The sequence below is a fragment of the Culex pipiens genome, chromosome 1 (assembly GCF_016801865.2).
Source record: "Culex pipiens pallens isolate TS chromosome 1, TS_CPP_V2, whole genome shotgun sequence".
Classification (NCBI taxonomy): domain Eukaryota; kingdom Metazoa; phylum Arthropoda; class Insecta; order Diptera; family Culicidae; genus Culex; species Culex pipiens.
The window spans coordinates 88751608-88770857 of record NC_068937.1 but is presented as its reverse complement, the minus strand read 5'-3'; the positions used below and the strand labels follow the sequence as shown (position 1 = coordinate 88770857).

At 41.2% G+C, this 19250-nt stretch overlaps 1 protein-coding gene across 1 annotated transcript in view; it reads left to right on the top strand.

Annotated features, from left to right (window-relative positions):
• Nucleotides 1-1430: 1430 nt before the first annotated feature.
• Nucleotides 1431-19250, top strand: part of LOC120427714 (mucin-19-like) — a 48207-nt gene continuing 30387 nt past the window's right edge. Inside the window, exon 1 of the mRNA XM_039592613.2 lies at nt 1431-2322. Within this exon, the coding sequence (XP_039448547.1) occupies nt 2025-2322 (298 nt within the window). The 5' untranslated portion in view covers nt 1431-2024. The remainder of the gene's footprint in view (nt 2323-19250) is intronic.

Here is a 19250-nt window from a genome sequence, read left to right as displayed (position 1 = left end):
TATGCACGACCCCTTACCGTTTACGACGAATCTCAAGTTAACAGTATGTAAAAAAAGTATTTACACCCCTTGGGCACTTTGCACATTTTGTGCCCAACATAAGTACATTGAATTTCTCTTAAAATGACACACTTCTTCCTCCCCTGTCGATTCAGAATTGTGTTGTTGTTCGGACTATCCGTGCTCAAACTCAACCCAGTTCAACGAATCATGTCTCTGTGATACAACTGATTGATGTTTTATAAAAAAAAAACGTTACTTAATCCACCTCTAGGTGGTTGGTGCCTTCCTCGCATTCATAAAGTGAATACACTACACAGCATCAAGTGTATAAATAACACTTAATTTTATCAAAATATCTGAGATCCGGCCTAAACAAGTGTTTTAAAAACATTAAAGTACTTATAACTTTTGATAGGGTTGTCAGATCTTCAATTTTTGGGGAAATTTCGTTGGAAAGGTCTTATGATTACCTATCTAACGATGGGTCGCATGATAGATCCGGACAACATTTTCATCAAAATATTTGCGATCCGGACTCAAAAAAATGTATACCACTTAAGTGCTCATAACTTTTGAAGGGGTTGTCAGATCTTCAATCTTTTGAACGCGTTGGAAAAGTCTTTCAAATACCTTTCTAAAAATATATAGCAACCACCCTTTTTACAATCTTCCGAAGTTTAACTAAAATCGTTTTTTCAGCATAACTTTTGAAGTATTTTTCTAAACTTCATAATATTAACTAGGCTCTTGTGAGACCCCAAGACAGATCGAATGAGACCAAAACGGTTCAAATTGGTTCAGCCAGTCCGGAGATAATCGTGTGCATATTTTTCGGTGCACGGACTTACAAACATTACTTACAAACGCACAGATATTTGTTCAGAATTTGATTCTGAGTCGATAGGTATATGTGAAGGTGGGTCTACGAGGTCGAATAGAGAAGTTCATTCTTCGAGTGATTTTATAGCCTTTCCTCATTGAGGTGAGGAAGGCAAAAATTGTGAAAAATATTCTCTACCGTGTTTCTCTGTTTCTTACTTTCTTTGGCGAGAAGGGTTTACATGTGAAAAATTAAACGTGTCCTCTGAAGCCTTCTTTTGCTTGTTGAATTTTCGTGACCAAGGGTCAATTCAAGCAACTTCAACCAGATGAATCAAGTCAAACCACCAAACAAAAAGTATTCACTCGTTGGCAACGCTGCCAAAAGTTCCTCTCAATTTCCATCGAAACGCGTTCGCTCTTCTCATTTCTCTCAGTTTTTCCATCCCCTATTCCTCTCTGCAGCATAATTCCCTCTCCGCTCTCCCAAAAGAGAGATCGAGAGAGAGGGAATATAGCAAGCATACGTTATGCTTGCTTTACTGCTATGGGGTTGGGGTTGATGATGGTTGAAAACAAGTTTTGCGGCGGCCAAGCTGCTCTCAGCGCGCGTCGTCCGTTAGTTTAGTTTCGACCGCCGATCTGTACGATGCCGGCTCCGGTGAGCAGGTGTGAATCGTGCTCGTTCAGTGCATTTTGCCAGTAATGTTTGTGCCTGTCTGTTAAGTGCCCTCTCGGGTTTTGGTGCAGAGGAGCCGTTAAATTCAATTCGGGTGCACTATGCACTTTAGAAGCAAAAGTTACTGTTACACCTTATTGTGCGTGTGCTTTGAAGCCGGTGGTTAATACGTTACGTGTTTTACGTGTAGATAATCGGGGTTTTATGAGGATCGTTCCTCTTTTTTTAGTGTTGAATCATGACCGTTGTTGATGTTAGTGTCTGTGATCAAAACTAAGTTCAACGGAGCCGCCGTCACTTCCAATGAATGGCTTGACGTGATCTGGATGCTTTTTCATGTGTATAGAGTGAATTTTCATGATCATCAGGAAATAGCAAAGTGAGCGCGAATGTAGTCAGAAGAAGAGGCAGCAGAATAGCCGAGAGTTAGCTCCGGTGTGGTCGAACGTCTGGTGGTCCACAAACACAGACATACAGACACACACAGGCGCGCGAAAGGGGGGTGGTGAATGGTGGTGCAAAAATGCCGTTTGTGCAACGTGTAGTAACCCCAAAGTATGTTGCACGGTCGACCAAACCGTCACACTCACGTGGCGCCGTTTCACTGCCGGTTCAGGACTATGAGCTGGAAGCGATCACCAACCTAACCCTCAGCAATGCCCTTCGACAGCTGGCCTCGCTGGTGCTCATCTCGAACCAGATCTTCACGGAGCTCAACAAGGAGCTGGCTAGTGTGAGTGAGCGATCGCTCGGGATAAAGCAGCGGATCGACAATCTTTCGACGCGAGTGGAGGAATTTGACCCAAAGCAAGTCACAGTCCGTAAGTACACCCCTCAATTCTCATCCACAACAGCCAGTTTCGGCCCTTCTACAGCAAAACACCGCTGCTTCCTCACAGTCGGAATCTTTCTCTCTTTCCCATTCTGCGGCTCTTCGTGTCTGCTTTTTATGTACTTGTACACTTTTTCTCCTCCTCCTTGTCTCCACTTCGACGCAGCATCCAGAAGATATCTTCTCTTCACACGCTTCTCGTTTCTCTACTATTTGTTCCTCACTCCAAACTTCAAGAAACCAAAAAGCGAGCAGCAACGCAACACAACACAACACTCCCGGTCGAAATCGAATTTATGAATTTCCGGCAGTTGATGTTTGTATTTCCTGTTCCTCAATGGGAGCGCGAGATGGATGTTTCTTGTGCATGTTCCGGCAATCAAGTCACAGCGCAACCTACGATCATTAATTTAAATTCCACTCGAGAAAGAGGTGACACCCGCCGAAGAAACCCGCCGTTGACATTTTTCAATTACCGCCGAAGACCATTTTTTTTTCTAGAGCACACGAAGGGGTGTACCGATGCGCTGGGTTCGATTGTGCAAGTATATTACCTGCTCGGAACGTTCCAATCTTTTTTTTTTTTTTTGCAGTACAATAAACTCAATTAGCAATCGTTCATGTTTCATTGTGGATTCAAACGATACGTTTTGTTCTTCTAATTTGCTTCTATTTTGAGAATGATGCGTTTAGAAATTGCTGAAATTAACTAACTGTTATTGAGTTATTTTTTTTCAATACAGCTTTCTTTAATAAATTGTAACTATTAAACTATGTTTATAAAATATTCCTGGTAAAATTTTATTTATCAACCTTTGTTTAACACATCAGACATTTTATTCAAGTAATTGAAGTGCAAAACCAGATACACTTGGTCTTAAAAAATAACTTATATTCTAAGTTAGATTGAGGCACACATATCGTCCTAATAGCACTATCTTTCCGTTAAGATTAGGTTAATTCGTGTTGCCGCATTTATGTCAAAATATATTAAAAAAAAGCATTTTGAACATTTTGTGTAAGAATCAAACAAAGCTTTTCTATCGCATAGTATTTCATGTGAAAATGTGTAACCTTATTTTGACCCGTAAACAATTAAAAACAACTCATAAATTCCACATTTGGGTTACATTGTTATAACATGGTGAAAAACATGGCGCTATGATTTATGGAAAGACTTAATATCGGTCCGTCCTTTAATCGTTCATTTGTATTATCGTCATGTACACATTTTACAACCTTTGACGAAGTATTTGGGATTCAATTTCAACTTTTTTCATTACGGTGCGTCGCTAGAAACGGGTTCATTTGACACAAAGCAGACTTAAGATTAGATAGAGTGGTAGCAAACTATGCGGCAAGCTAAAACCTAACTCAACGATTCAAATCACAACCAAATATCGCCCTGTCCTAAAAAAAATAGTGAAACGCCCCTCAAACATCACCCGGCCACGACTTGCAAACCACGCCAACCATACTATAATGTAGAGGGGTTTCACCCAATTTAGGAAGTCCAATTCGCGTTTTCGTTTTGTGTCATTTCATCAATCTAGATCGTGATAAACATCGCTATTTCAATATCACCTCGCTTTACTGTGCTCTTGCCACAGTATAACACACATATTTTTCCTTGTCATTTAATTACCACAGCGCTGGAAAGGTTTTGTCGTCGTTCAACCATGTGCTGCTGACCTTGTATTGCATTGCTGTTAAAGATAGTTTAAGTCTGGCTGGCTGGTATAGTTTTCAAGGAGGAGGAAAAGCTACGAGGGACGCGCTATAAGGGTGAAACCACTCATGTGCTAATGCCCTGCTGGCTTTCCCGAACAACAACAATGACAACAACAACGTCAACTCACCAACGTTATGTATTCTATTTTATTGGTACATAGCAGTACAGCGTGAATGGTTTCTTAACACTGCGTTGTAAATTGGGGCGGCAAGAGTCTAAAAATACAGAAAATTAAGAAAGCCTGGCATTATCAGTGCCAGGGTGCATTCTGGTACAGCTTAAGTAAATCTTTCCCAGTTCCTGAGGGGAACACCCTTGAAGAGTATCGGGGCCGGCATTTACAAAGCGGATTCAGTGGCAGTTTCATTCTCAACTTAATGTTAACATGTTAAGGTTTAATGTTAACATTCCATAGGTCGCCTCCCTAAGGTGTTGTGATAAGGTCCAGTTTGTGACGATACACTACCTTCCCTTTACTAAGCAATCGATTCCAGAAGGGAAAAGATCACCAGTTTGTGTTGGTCCGAGCCGGGATTTGAACCCCGATCTACCGCTTATGAGGCGGAAGCGTTACCACTGGGCTACGTGGCTCGGTACAGCTTAAGTGTTATGTAAATGTTGTAGATGGAAATGCATTCCGATGTTGTTGAAAATTCTGTGAGTTTTTGATTGAGCATAAATTCCAATCAATTTTCAATTGAAGGGTGAATTTAAATCAGATTGAATTCCGGCACAGCCGACCCACATATTATGGATGATATTTTGGTAAATACATTCAAACAAAAAGGTTTTCCATCGATTTTTTTCCCTAATATTGCACAAAACCCTCTCTCGAGATCAAGATTGGGCAGGTAACAACTTCACCTTTCCAGCTGGTGTTCAAGCCAATAGTCCTTAAACTTACACCATGCCTTTTTTTTGCTGTACACCGGGAAATCCCCGAAGCCTGTTCCGTCCGTGCACCGGATATATTTTATGTTCTTCCTCAGCGCGCTGAAACAATACGCCCCGGCAGCAGTGCTGCGTTACGGAGCCAAATTGAGCCTTTTATAATATTTACCACGCGCAGTATGGACTCACCCCTCCAGTTCCAGTGCTTTGTGCTGGCCCAGATGAAGAAAACAATCAAGAGACAGAAAACTAATAACACACAACGAACGCACCTTTATGCTTTTATTGGTTCCTGCACCTTGAACATTGCCAGGTTTTGCTGCTGGATGTGCGTTTGTACGGGAAAAAAGGAAAAAAAAGCAGATCTGTAAATTTCCACCTCCATAAAACCCCTTGCGTACACTCAGTTGCATGCAAGAATTACTTTGAAATGCTCTTGCACTTACTTGAAAAAAAATACAAAAATCTTTTAGGCATTTGTGTAAGTTATTACAAAAGCAACAACATAAAACTCATGTTCTCGAATTTCACTTTTGTTAGAAAATAAAATATTCTGAACTAGAAAAAGTTCTGAAAATATTTTTTTGTGTCAAAATTTTTCATAAGTCTCTTCAACAAAGTTTTTTTTGATACTGAGAGTACTTTGAATAAAGAAGCGAAAAAGATACCGATAAGATACACAAAAAGTACAGAAAACTGCAGATTTTCGATTCATAAAGAGCTCATGAGCCCCCTGAAAAACTCCGGCCAGAGGCCTGCGAGACTCCCACGGCTTTGAACCCAGGCTTGACTCGCCAGGCTGGCAGGTTAAAGAAACTCATTCACCAGCAGAGCCAATCACACAACTTTAAAGCTTGGCACGACTTCCTGTGGTGAATATTCCTGGAAGAGGCAAAAAAGTAAAACAATCGCTCAGCGTTTTTCACCAGCAGCTGATGTCGCCAGAGTCAACATTTCAAAGAAAGCTCTCCTCCTGCCAGAGCAGCGATCATTTCATCAGAAGCAATCCGGGCATAATTAAATAAACCTGTGGGTCGTATCTCATCGAGAGGACAGATTGCATTAATAAGAAATGAGGAAAACAAACACACACTCACTTATCCGAAACCATCCCTTCTGCTCATCTTGTTTGGCCATTTGGGAAAACATTTTCCCCAGAAGACTAACCCACTTGTTTGAATGGGCTCGTGTTGCAAACAGCTCAGACAGACATCGAAATGACATCGTAATGTGTGCTCTCTTGAATGGATGTTCCAATCGTTCACAAACGCACGCACCCAAAAGCACTCAATGGAGCGTGCAAAGTGCTGAATTTGCAGGCACACATGCAACCAGAGTGAGAAATGCAACTGGCTCAGCTCAGCATAAAAATGCATTCCCCATTAGAGGGGCAGCAAATCAGCAGTTTGTGCATAACTGCCGAATTAGCTCATGCGGAAAACTATCCTTTCCGTGTGGCGGATTCTTGGTTGGGTCACAAATTTTAAATTTATCACTAAAAAAGTTAGGTTAAATAAAAAAACGGTTTAAATTGAAATAATATTATTTAAAAAAAATATAAATATTTAAAATTTTAAATTTAAATATTTAAAAAGTAAAAATTCAATACTACATTTTCAGTATTACAAAACTTTTTTAGTAATATCGCGATAACTTTGATGGTTGCAAGCAAACTCTTTTTGTTCATTCTCTAAAAATAATCCTTTAAGGTTACAAAAAACACGAAATTTTAAATGAAAATGATTTGTTGAAAAAAATAACCTTCTGGGAATTTGTAGATTCGAAAAGTACATTGAATTTCCCTTAAAATGACATGTTCTATTTTTGTAACAGTTGAGTAACAAAAAATGCCCGATTTTAAAACTATTTTTTTGCAATTCCGCTGTGAAACTGTCAACTTTTCCTGTCCTTCTGAAGAAATGAAACGGCCTACTTTTTCCTACCAAAAATAACAGAATCGAATAGCAAAACTTTTCAAAATAAATGCTGAAAAGTTCTACTTTTTGACTTAAAATTTCACTCAATGGGTGTTTTTCGGAATTGCAAAAAATGATGTATGGAACTCTTTGCAAAACTTGATTTTTTCAACACTCGTCGTATTTATCCAACTCGGTGAACCTCGTTGGATAAATGTACGACTCGTGCTGAAAAAATCTTCTTTTTGCAACTTGTTGCATAAACTACTATTGCATATTTTTTTCGATGAAAAATATTACAAATTTTGACATTTTTATTTTCCGAAATTCTGAGTACCTACGTCACCAAATCGGGCGTCCAATTATTGAAAAATACGCCTTTTTCAAATGTTCACAAATGGAAGGGTCGTACTGCCCGTCCGTAACCAAATATCAAAAAATGGTTCAAAAATAACATTTTTGAAAAAATAATAATTTTAAAGTTATCTAATTCATCATAACAATCGCTAATATTCCAAAAAAGAAAAAATAATGTGTCTCAATATATCATACAATCTATTCCAGATTATTTTTCTCAAGTTATAACATGAAACATACATTTTTCCAGACAAACAAATAATTTTCCCACACCTCATAAGGTTGTACCCGTTCAAGCTCAAACTGCAAACGATCTCCTTTCCCAAACCCCCGCCCGCCGTTGACCAGGACGGGAAAAAGGATGTTTAGCGCTAGTTGGTTTACATAAGTGGAACTGATTAGCCGGAGCACCAACCCGGTTAGTCGCCGACGCGCCATCGGAAGAAGGCAAATAGGCCCACTTCCACCCAAAGTGTCGCTGCTCGTCACGTTCATATATGGTTACAGTTTTTTTTTTGTTATTCCAATTTCAAGTGGCTCACGAACCTATACAAACCAGAACATTTACCGAGTGAGCTCGTTCGTTCTGTGTGTGTGTGAGGGTATGTGAGCCGTAAATGGTCGCACCCCTCGATGCTTTCCTTCGACGATGCCCTTGAAATTTGAAACCATTGACTCACGGACTTAAAAAAAAGTTTTGTATATGTTTCTTTTGTGGAGTTTGTTGTTGGCGCAATTACGTTCCCTTCGGGAGAGAAATTTATTACGACGACACCAGTTCTGTCACGTCGTTTTTTTTTTAAGTTTTCCACGTACTCACCGCAGGAAACGAGGAAGTAGTGAAGGATCCTCACCACGATGGTGGTACTTCCTATGCGGATGGCAGTGAAGTGCATCGCTGCGCCAGGACGTGCTGCATTATTTCCGTTGAAATACTGCGGGGACGTTCGATACGAACAAATTGCGGTTTTACCAATAATGCAGAGCCATTGGTCCTATATAGAAACCGTCGACACCCTTCGTAAATATTTCATTAGTACCAGTCGGGCTGGCGGTGAACACCAAGAATAGGGGAGCCATACTTTTCGATATTGTTTTAGGCCTACGATAATGACGGTCGCGTTACTCGCGGCTCAAGAGCATGTTTATTTTTAAAACAGAACTGACATGGACTTGAGCGCAATTTGTGGTATTTTTAAACCGCCCTGACAGTGAAAACAAAAACTCCACACCTCACGATTTGAAAAGTTCTGCTCAACTCTGGTTTGCCAAATGCTCGAACAAAAAGATTGAAGGCATCCTGGCGGCGGTGATCCGCCTTAAGACCATTTGTGGAGCCTACAGAAAACCAGTTTTCCCCGCGGTCGAGCCCCCGAACCCTAGCACAATTTCAAATCTATTGTTTTGTACGATTTTGTGCGGGTTTTCTTCTCGAATTCTACCTTTTACCCACCGACAAACAAAAAAACATGAAAATCGTGATTTACGTCTTCGTCTTCGCCGCGCCATCAGTCTACAAAACTTGCCGGATTGTTGTGCTCACTCCACGGCGGGAACCACCTCCCGTGAACGTGTCTTCCATCATTCAAAACTTTCGTCGAGATGCAAATAAGTGATTGCTGGGCCGACTACCGAGCTACCGAGAGACTTTTATTGCTTTCGATTTTGAGGTGTATGCAAAACCAGGCTGGATTGAGCATGAGCATGAGCATGAGAGACCACCCATGGTTGTCCTTCTCCGTTGCTGAACAGGACCGTAATATCCTATCAATACAACCGACCATACGCTTAAACGATCTAATGGTGTTTCCCTTATCAACAGCATGTATGAATGCGTTGAAAAGATAAAACATCAAGATCATTAAAACTAGATCTGAAGCAAATAGGTTACAGTCATTGGCCACCAACGGCGCCCGCCATGTCAGTTTGTAGATCTCGGGGGGATTGGGACGGGAATGTTAGTTAGCACAGGTTGCTACAAAGGGTGGGTTCTATACGATATCCACACCCCCACGAGTGCCGGAAAACTACTTCTACTTGGGATTTTGTTAGTGGGTAAGGGTAATGGCCAGGATTCATCATAAAGGATGATGATGCGACCCAATAATCAATAAATTTTGTTTAATGATGTGATGTATTATGCATTCTCAAGGCAAACAGTCGAAGGATGCGGATGAGATTATTCCCGGTTATTTGGTGTTGAGTTTAGCATAAATGATTCAATCTTAGACAGCCGGCTGTGGAAAGATAAAAAAAAATAAAATGCGAAAACGCGAAACCGCACGGACCGAAAAACACACACAATCGGGGGGAAAAAAGACGGAAACGGCAACGAAAATCCGGCTTGCTGACCGCGACGCGAACCGTTCAAATTCTCCAAAGCAACTGTCAAACATCGCATCGAAATACACACACAATCGGGGGGGAAACAGAGACGGAAACGGCAACGAAAATCCGGCTTGTTTACCGCGACGCGAACCGTTCAAATTCTCCAAAGCAACTGTCAAACATCCCGAAATCACCCGGGTCGAAATACACACACAATCGGGGGGGAAACAAAGACGGAAACGGCAACGAAAATCCTGCGTGTTGACCGCGACGCGAACCGTTCAAATTCTCCAAAGCAACTGTCAAACATCCCGAAATCACCCGGGTCGAAATACACACACAATCGGGGGGGAAACAAAGACGGAAACGGCAACGAAAATCCGGCTTGTTTACCGCGACGCGAACCGTTCAAATTCTCCAAAGCAACTGTCAAACATCCCGAAATCACCCGGGTCGAAATACACACACAATCGGGGGGGGGGGAAACAAAGACGGAAACGGCAACGAAAATCCGGCTTGTTTACCGCGACGCGAACCGTTCAAATTCTCCAAAGCAACTGTCAAACATCCCGAAATCACCCGGGTCGAAATACACACACAATCGGGTGGGAAACAAAGACGGAAACGGCAACGAAAATCCGGCTTGTTTACCGCGACGCGAACCGTTCAAATTCTCCAAAGCAACTGTCAAACATCCCGAAATCACCCGGGTCGAAATACACACACAATCAGGGGGGAAACAGAGACGGAAACGGCAACGAAAATCCGGCTTGTTTACCGCGACGCGAACCGTTCAAATTCTCCAAAGCAACTCTGTATGCAAAACCAGGCTGGATTGCCACACTTTCCAGCCCCCATTCTGGTGTTCGTGATTGAACGCAAAAAAATAAAGTTCAACATAAGTCGAAAGATTTGGAAGGCTTAACTTCATCACATTATGCATAAATAATATACCTCGCCGGACGGACCAACTGGTGTGGACTAACCAACAACATGCTCAAGAAAAATAAAAACAAGACCAGAATCTTGCTGGTACCCCAAGCAGCAGCAGGTACCGAGTGAAATCCGTGAAGCTTGACCTGATCCTCTTTTATTTTGGGCCATTTTTCAACAGTTTTATACCAAGTCGTAAAAAAAGTTGCTTATTCGTGAAGTTAATCAACATCAGTATGCTCGAAACCTGACCAACGCTGGATGTTTTGTTCAGAAATATAAACTGTTTAAATTTTAATTGATTTTGTATGAATAATGCTAGAGATTTTTGTGTTTTGCCATTTGAGTGTTTTCGGGACATATTTAGAGCATTTAAAATTGCGTCTTTTGTCGAAACAATGAGAACGAATGATGTTTTTATTTGTTTGAAACTTAGAGCGATTTGACGGCTTCAAATAAGTCCTTCTCAAATATGTTGTACAAATTTCAGATGAGTTTTTTTGGTAACTTAAATACAAATTGATTAATTATTGCAATTTGTAAAGTTATTTTTACTAAGCGAAAAAGCAACTTTATACAATTATCTAAATACCAAGTGACGTAATAGTTTCATATCGTAAGAGCAATTATTTTTTTTTTCAAAAAAAATTGGGAAGAATCAAACCAATTAAGCTAGCAGCTGAGGATGTAGAAAGATTACCTAATTCTAGTTACATCTATTAAAGCGAGATATTCTTGTTGAAATTATTTATTGGGAATTGAGAATAACAATGAACATTATTTTTTCCTTAGAAAACAACCATTTATGATTAAGAAATCAATGCCAAAGGCATGTTTCTTATTGCAATATTTGCTGCATCCACCAGAAATTACACCAAAGTTACCCATGTTCATAACTTTGTCCCTCCCCACGAAAACCAGCGTCTAAAATATGTTTCTCATTCCCAGATCTCAGAAAACACAAATATTCACCACCCCTCTCAGCATGTCGTAAAGGCAAATTTCCTGAATTGATTGCTGTTTAATTACAACCATTTAACTTCGTTAGCACAAAAGTACATTCACACCAGAGCTGAGCAGTCAAATTAAGCTGCTCTTCTGCCTTGGCTAGGCCCTGGTCATGCCGGCCGTTTGCACAGGCCTCTCGGAATACCGAGAAATCTCCAACTGGAACATGGTCCCCCTGATGATGACGATGACGGGTTGGTGACGACAACAACGCCCGATATCCATGCAGAGGGAGGAGGCAGGCCACCACACTAACTGTCGAGATGTGATCTTGGGCTGGAATCGGCCGAAAAATTCCAGGAAATTACCGGGGGTCGTTCACTCTGTTGGGATTCGTTGGGGTGGGCTTTTCTAATGGGATATGGTTTCATTTCCAGAAAATTTAGATTTTGGCTCCTAAAATGTTTTGTGACTACCTTTCTAGGTGAGGCATGTTTTTGTACTGTGTCAGTTGATTTTGGACCTACAATGTTGAACACTCCCAAAACAAATTCTTCAAACATTGATGCCAGTTGAAAGCTAAACTATAAACAAAATACAATTAAAATTGACTAGAGTAAAGTGGACTGGATTAGTTAAAATTCCACAGCATATAACAATGCAGCAACAAATGTAAACTGCGTAAATTCTTAATGCCTATATTTTAAAAAGCAGAATCGTGCCTCTTGTCTGTGGTGCGGTATGCGGAATGTGATGGTTCGCCGTTTTACTTGGAATATAGACAACTATCTCCCGGCACTAAATGGTGATGTGTCAAATCTGCGTGCCATCAAAGAGAGAGAAAAAAACTGTAAACGACCAGAAGAGTAGATGAATCTCGACCGAACCAAATTCACGTTTCCGTAGGGTGTTCTTTGTTTATGGATGTCAAGCTCTTCTAGCTAAGCACGTCGTAGTCTGTTTCTTCCCTCAGCACACCATAATGGATCCGTCCAGTTGCACAAGACCATCTTCTTCGTTTTAGAGAACACCAAGATCGCGTGAGCTGAAACTACAGACTTGAAACCAAAAGAACTCAATTTTAAGTTGGGCAAGTTAATAGACCGGGGTTGAGTCATGTGCGTTAAGATAACACTTTTTCCCTTTGTTTTCTCACCACGGAGCACTCACGGTTTTCTAAATAAACAGAAACGATTTTTCTTCCCGCGTCTGTTTTTACCGGTGGATCGGCCGTCTTCTTTACCGTGTGACCTCGACTGATAGAATTCCGTCTCATTCTTGGACGGAGGGCAGGGCACGCAGGTCCACTCGCTCGCTCTTAGCCGGTCCATTTAAGCTCAATTAAACAAATCATCGTAATTGGTCGTCGTCGCAGCATCATCGTCATAAACATAGTGCCTTTCGGGAGCATATTCCAGCATGATTCCGGCGCAGGATTTGAACCGCGGGCGAGGATTAACCAAGTACCGGAAAACAATTTTCCATTCTGGGGTCCAAGTTTGAAATAACATTCCACCCCAGCAACGCGGTAGTAGGTTCAATACACGTTTTCAATTTGGTAACTTCGTTCGGGTGGATTAATTTAATCCAAATATTAATTCCACCTCCCCCGGGCAAGTTCAAGGGTTCATAAACGGGGGGAGGTCGTAGTCGGGGTGCTGGGAACGGAAGCTGTGAAATTGGAGCCGGGACACCACCTTTAATTTGCCGCGCCGGGGAGATCTGGTTCGTTTTCGATGCCGCCCGAGGGGCATCATAGCAAACCGTGGCTAAGCACTTTTTTCCCGTTGAAATTGTCTTCTCAGCCAATCTAGTAGACATCCATCGAAAGCGGGAAGGATTGTTTGATGAGCTCTTTTCTTGCTGGTTCGGGGCATGGAAACAGTTTTTCTTGTCTGGATGATGTTGAAATTGTCTGTAAAAAAGCGAGATTGAAGTTTCGTGCAGCTCGCAATGCGATCGGGTAATCGATTCAGCCAGGTTGGGTTGACTAATACAGAATCAATAGAGGCACTTCCTCTTCCCGGTTTCTTGTTTTCACTATATGAAATCAAGGTAGTTTTTGCTTTGGTCAATTTCATCTCTAAAAATCTAAAATTAGGTGATTTTGCTGGTAGCTATTTTTTTCCAGCGAATTTTAAAGGTGCTGGATGATTGACGGAAGTTTGTCAACCTGAACCATGATTTGAATTTTAAATGGTAAAAATCCTATCAACATCACATTTTGTGGGTCCCTTTCAGGGTCCCAAACAACCTCCCAAAATTTGAGAACGAACGGCTCAGCTGACGCTAAGCTAAGCCCAGGATTCGTGTGTTGAAATAAATAGTGAAACTCACATTTTCTGCCAACATTGCCAAAGGAACCATGAAATACCAAACAAACATGAATGTTCTCATATTTTGATGAACCTTACGTTCAGAATACATTATTTAATTAGGTTGTACCCAAATTCCTCAAATATTTTATAGTTTTCGAAGTTCCGCTTGACTTGACAGTGTTGGCAAAAAGAAGATTTTACACCGAGTATTTCGAAAGGTCTCTCTTGAACGCTCTGTAACTTTCATTATAAGCTATTTAGCACCATACTGTCTTCCAGAGATGTGTTGAGGATATCTTAGGCGGTGTTAGTTTGATAGAATTAAAAAGTTTTAATTTTGTACAGTCAAAAATGTAAAAATGAGAGTTTTTCCGTGGGCTTAACAAATCGCTTCCAAATTTTGGGAAGTTGTTCGGTACCCTAAATGGGACCTAAAAAAATGTTTTGCTGACGAAATCACTGAACCATATCAGAACTAGATATAGAAAATATTGTAATCAAACTGTGCCGTTGTGCAACAAACCACGGTAACTGGTGACAACTTACATCATAACCTTGATTTTCCGTTTTAAGGCTAGTATGCAGATCGGAAGGAAAGGGGTCAAGAAACAGCTTTACGAACAGTAGAACAAAGGAGATGGAGCGATTTCTTGGGGCTTTTCTTCACCCTCTCTGGCTTGCTTTCGCTGCCGCTGCTGCCCATTTGATTTTTTTTCTTGACCGGTTCCTTCCGAAGTGCGTATACCGCTTTAAGATATAAACTTTGTTTCACCGACAATTGTTGTTATTGTTGTTGTTTTTTGATGTCCACTTACAATATTTTGGCAAAAAAAATGCACATGTTGTTACGAATGTCATGACGAATATACCATATTATTTTTGTTGCATTAATGTCAAAACTGGTTAGCCAAATACCACAATTAATTTAAATAATTTTTCATAGAGAAGAAATTATATAAGCGTGTGGATGAGAAACCAAGACATGAAAATTGCTGTTAAGTTTGAAAAGCAACTCCAAAGCTAGCCGACTTTTTTATGTTGCTTCCATAATGATCAATGAATATTGAAAATTACTACGAAGACACGTCTAAGTTCGTTAAATCATATGTCAATTACTATACCATAAACAGCGTCGAAACGTGCGTGCTCTATTCCTTTCGCTCGATTGCCACCAAACCACCAAAGAGACCCGGTAACGATATGCCATATGTGTATGATGAAAGCATAATATGAGCAAAAAATTATTCGAAATCTCAGTCTTCTCAGTTGGCAAATTTGCCGCACAGCATCCACACAAAGCAAAGCGCGCGCCCGCTCTGGAGGAAGCCCGGCCATGTGGTTGCAATAAACACTTCACACGCCGCGTATTCTGCTGACGCGCCTGATTTATAATACTTGCGCGCCCATTCCGATTTGTTTTGTCTACCAAATGAAGCGAAAATAACATGCATATATTAATATTGGGTTGTAAACCGAGATCCTTCAATCGGGATCGGGTGTTGCTCCAAACAAGGCGCCTCGCACTCGTACTCACCACTTATATTACTCCTCTGTGGATTCCCATCCCAGCCCGTTTAATACTTCTCGGCCCAACAGGGGTGAAGTTAAGCGTTGCAAACTTCCTCCAATCTAATACACCATAAACCCGATTCATCACGTACCTGCTATGATTTACCTGAACGGGGAAGCCATTTCTACCCGGGCACTAAAGTATTGACGATTTCTGTACGGTTCGTCAGCAGTTCGTTACAACCATTTTGCGGCTTTTTCAAATGATTGCGATAAACAATCCCACTTTCCTTCAACCACATCTCCGCTTCAATCCAATTGACGTGGAAAAGCAACTCTCGGGAAAGGGAAGAGCAATACCGAAAGACAAACAGCTCAAAAGGGTTTCGGAGTTCAGCTGTTTGATTTATTCAAAGTCAATTTACATACAGACTTGAACAGTCCCCCCAAACACATACAGAAAGCTCGACATCACCTTCAAACTATAACAGTTTATTGTCAATTCATCACACGGAGCAGCTCATATTAAATTAAGGCAACTCTAAACAAAAGGGAACTCCACCAACAACGTTTATTGGTACATTTGGTACATGACCTATAAAACTGAACCGTGAGCAACAGGTCCGACACCGTCGTAAGCCTAATCGTCATCGTATGTTGGCACTGTGTAAACAGATGGGTCGCCGCTTGATGATGGTGATGATGTGCGTGATGTTTCACTAACATATGAAAGTTTGTTATTGTTACGCTGTTGCGACCGTACTGCTGGAAGCAGTTTTCAGCATTTTTCTCTTTTATTGCGCCCGCTCGCCAACACACACGGACAAGGAGAGTCGAACAATATCGCGACCACCGACACCCAGAACCAGAAGAGAGGTGCGCAGATGTTTGAGTTGTGATTTTTCATTATTCATACACGCGCCAAATGGGCCAGATGTGCAGCTACAAACTCTCGAACTGTGTGTTTCCTTTTTTCTGCTCCCGGCTTACCAACTTTTGCAGGTCATGGCTCCGTGTTGGCAATGTAAACATTTTGCAGCCGCGTGCAAGTTCCTTTTTGTCTGTCTGGTGGCTACTGTTGCTGGAGAGGAAACTTATCGGGAAACTTGATCACAGTTGGATTTAAATCGAGTGATTAGTCGCTTTTGGAAACGCACAATGTTTGGAACAATATCTAAACTTATAATCTGTAGCATATAGCTAAAACAGATTTTTTTTTTTTTTTTGAAACAAGAATTGTTTTGCAAACTCTCAAAAACATGAATCATAACAAAGTTTGGAAGAAGGCCTAATCCACTTTTTCCTTTTTTATTGTCATATTTTCATTAAAAACGTTACTTAAACCACCTTTAGGAGGTTGGGGCCTTCGTCTTATTTATATAGTTATTTCGTCTAAAATACAGACTTTCATTTTTTTTTCAGACCCGGCTCAGGCATTTGCTTAAAATTTGATTCTGAGTCGATAAGTGTCAATTTCAAATGTTAATTTTTCGAGTGATTTTCATTCAAGCCGCCCATTTTTATTTTTTAACAAAAAATATCACAAAATGCTATGAACATTATTACAGTTTTGCTACTACCGAAAATACAAGTATTTTCAATTAAAATTTTTAGTTTCTGCGATGTTTTGTTTTGCCCTCTTAATAAGTGGGAAATTTTTGAAAGTGGGGGGGGGGACAAAAACTTGAAATAAAATTTCAATATCCGTTGGCTGGTACAAATTTTATTTTAAGTTTTTGTCTAATTTTAACATTTTGGGAAAAGATACATAAGGAAAGGGAAAATTGAAAGACTGTGGTGATAAAAATTACATGATGGCAAGTCCCATACTAATTTCGTGTAGAGTGAAATCAAATTTTGTTACGACTTTATGTGTCATTTTATCAATACATAAGCAACTCAAAAGGACTGCCACAACACAGTTCATGCGTAACACGAAGTTACTCCAAGCTACTTAGCAACATTACTTTCCAGAACTCATCCATCCTTCTTACTCACGAAACCGACCCAACTCAACCCTGCGGCAGCAAAACTTCTATTTACGAGCTTATCAAGGCACGACACTTTGCCGGGTCCCCCCACTCCACTTCTTGGCTTGCGTGTATCCACCAAAGCCACCCTTTAATTACACCTTTGCACAGCCCTTTCCCACTCCCACCACCTGCCAACCCCACCGGAACAGCCAATGAGTCATAATGAAGAAGATTAAATGACAACCCCCAACGCTAACGTGTGCGAGTGCTAATGGAAAGAGCTATCCACCGACGACGTGCACAAAATCAGCTTAAGTGTATCACGATATACAATTACATAAAAACACTACCGACAGAGTCAGTCACTTTATTTGCTTTCTTTCCAGTGGCTAAGCCACCCCATACCCGAGGTTGCACATTACTGTGTGTCAAGTTTTCCTCTTTTTTTTTCTTTCTTGAGACTTGTGTGACTCCATCAGCAGGATTGGATGGAAGTCTGCAGGACTGATAGGGGGAGGGAGGTATAGAAGCTTGGAGTAACTTTTGATTTACGGAACGACCCACCTAAGCTCCCACGTATCACCTTTCCGGCGACGACGGGTTTGCTTCGGCTGATCAGGATCCTCGGCGTGTGTTTCCAGGTCGCATGGTTTTGCATGGCTTTGCTGCGTCTGCAGCTGGGAGGGGGCTTCCATGGATGACGTTGGAAGTTTTGATTTGGTATTTTGAAGGTTATGTTTCGAAAAATGCTTATGACAACTTTGTCTTAAATCTGAGCAACTCGTTTTGCAACGTAATTTGTTACGTTCCATGAAGCGAGAATGCATTTCGCGGTTGGCCTCGTTTGTCCACTGCAATCATGTCAACTAGACAGTAGTAAGGTTTCAGGCTCACATTGAGTGTTATGAACGCTAAGTTACGGATGTTTGATTATTTTTATCGTCAAATGTGGTGACTCCGATGCAATATGAAGCGTTCAACAAATCATAAACGCAAATTAAGGTGTGTCATTCTGCGATAAACCAAATATACATAACAGTTTAAGGTGTCAACCCAGCTTAATCTGATTCATAAACACCTACAGAGCAGTTTCGTGTCATCGTTTTGATAAAATCGTTCACGTTTGCTTGACAAACTCCAGAAACATACAAATCTGCTTATCTTTTCCCAATGACGAGAGCGGATAATGTGCCAAAAACGAGCATGAATAACATCGGCCGCCCACGCCGGACCCTTCCGTGGTCTGTGATTTGAATTTTTATAACGGGCCATAACGATTGGTAAAAGCAGCAATTGGCGGCAGTGAGCCGACTCGAAGCCGCCTCACAGAGACTACAACATCTTCCCGAAAGTGGAATGAAAAGCAGCAGTGAAATCCCGCCAACGACGCCAAGTTGTGGTTTACATTTTTCAACGCTGCCAACTCCGGTTAAGGTAAACCACTACAAGTGACCGACCGGCTTCGCTGGCTCTGTATTCGTGTGTATTCAGGAACCGTAGCGTAAAGGTGCATTCGCTGGAATACCCATAAAAAGATATAAGATACACCTCTTCCATCGCGAACGAGCGAAACCAGTTTCGGATCTCACCAAGACCAAACCGAAAAGTGCTGCGGTCGTCCGTCAATGGAGAGCAAACTCGTGGTTGAGGAAGCGCTCGAACCTTACACTACTCACACTCGAGAGCATGTGCTGAATTGCGCCACTTCTCACGTACCACACTGCTGGCGAGAAATTATTTCATTACCGCGAATTGCCAAACCATATGGCCCAACACAAAGGTACATTCATACGATTTTTAAGCCCCAACAATAGCTCATTCTTACTTTTGAGGTTATAGTTGGGCTCGCGAGCAGGTACTCACGTACGCACACACACACACACACACACACACACACACCAACTACTTTACCATTCAGACAAATTAGGTAAATAATCATGCACACACACAGACATCCAAACACACTCAAGAGGTAGAGCCGGGGTGAACATATCAAATCAAGTGGAGAAATA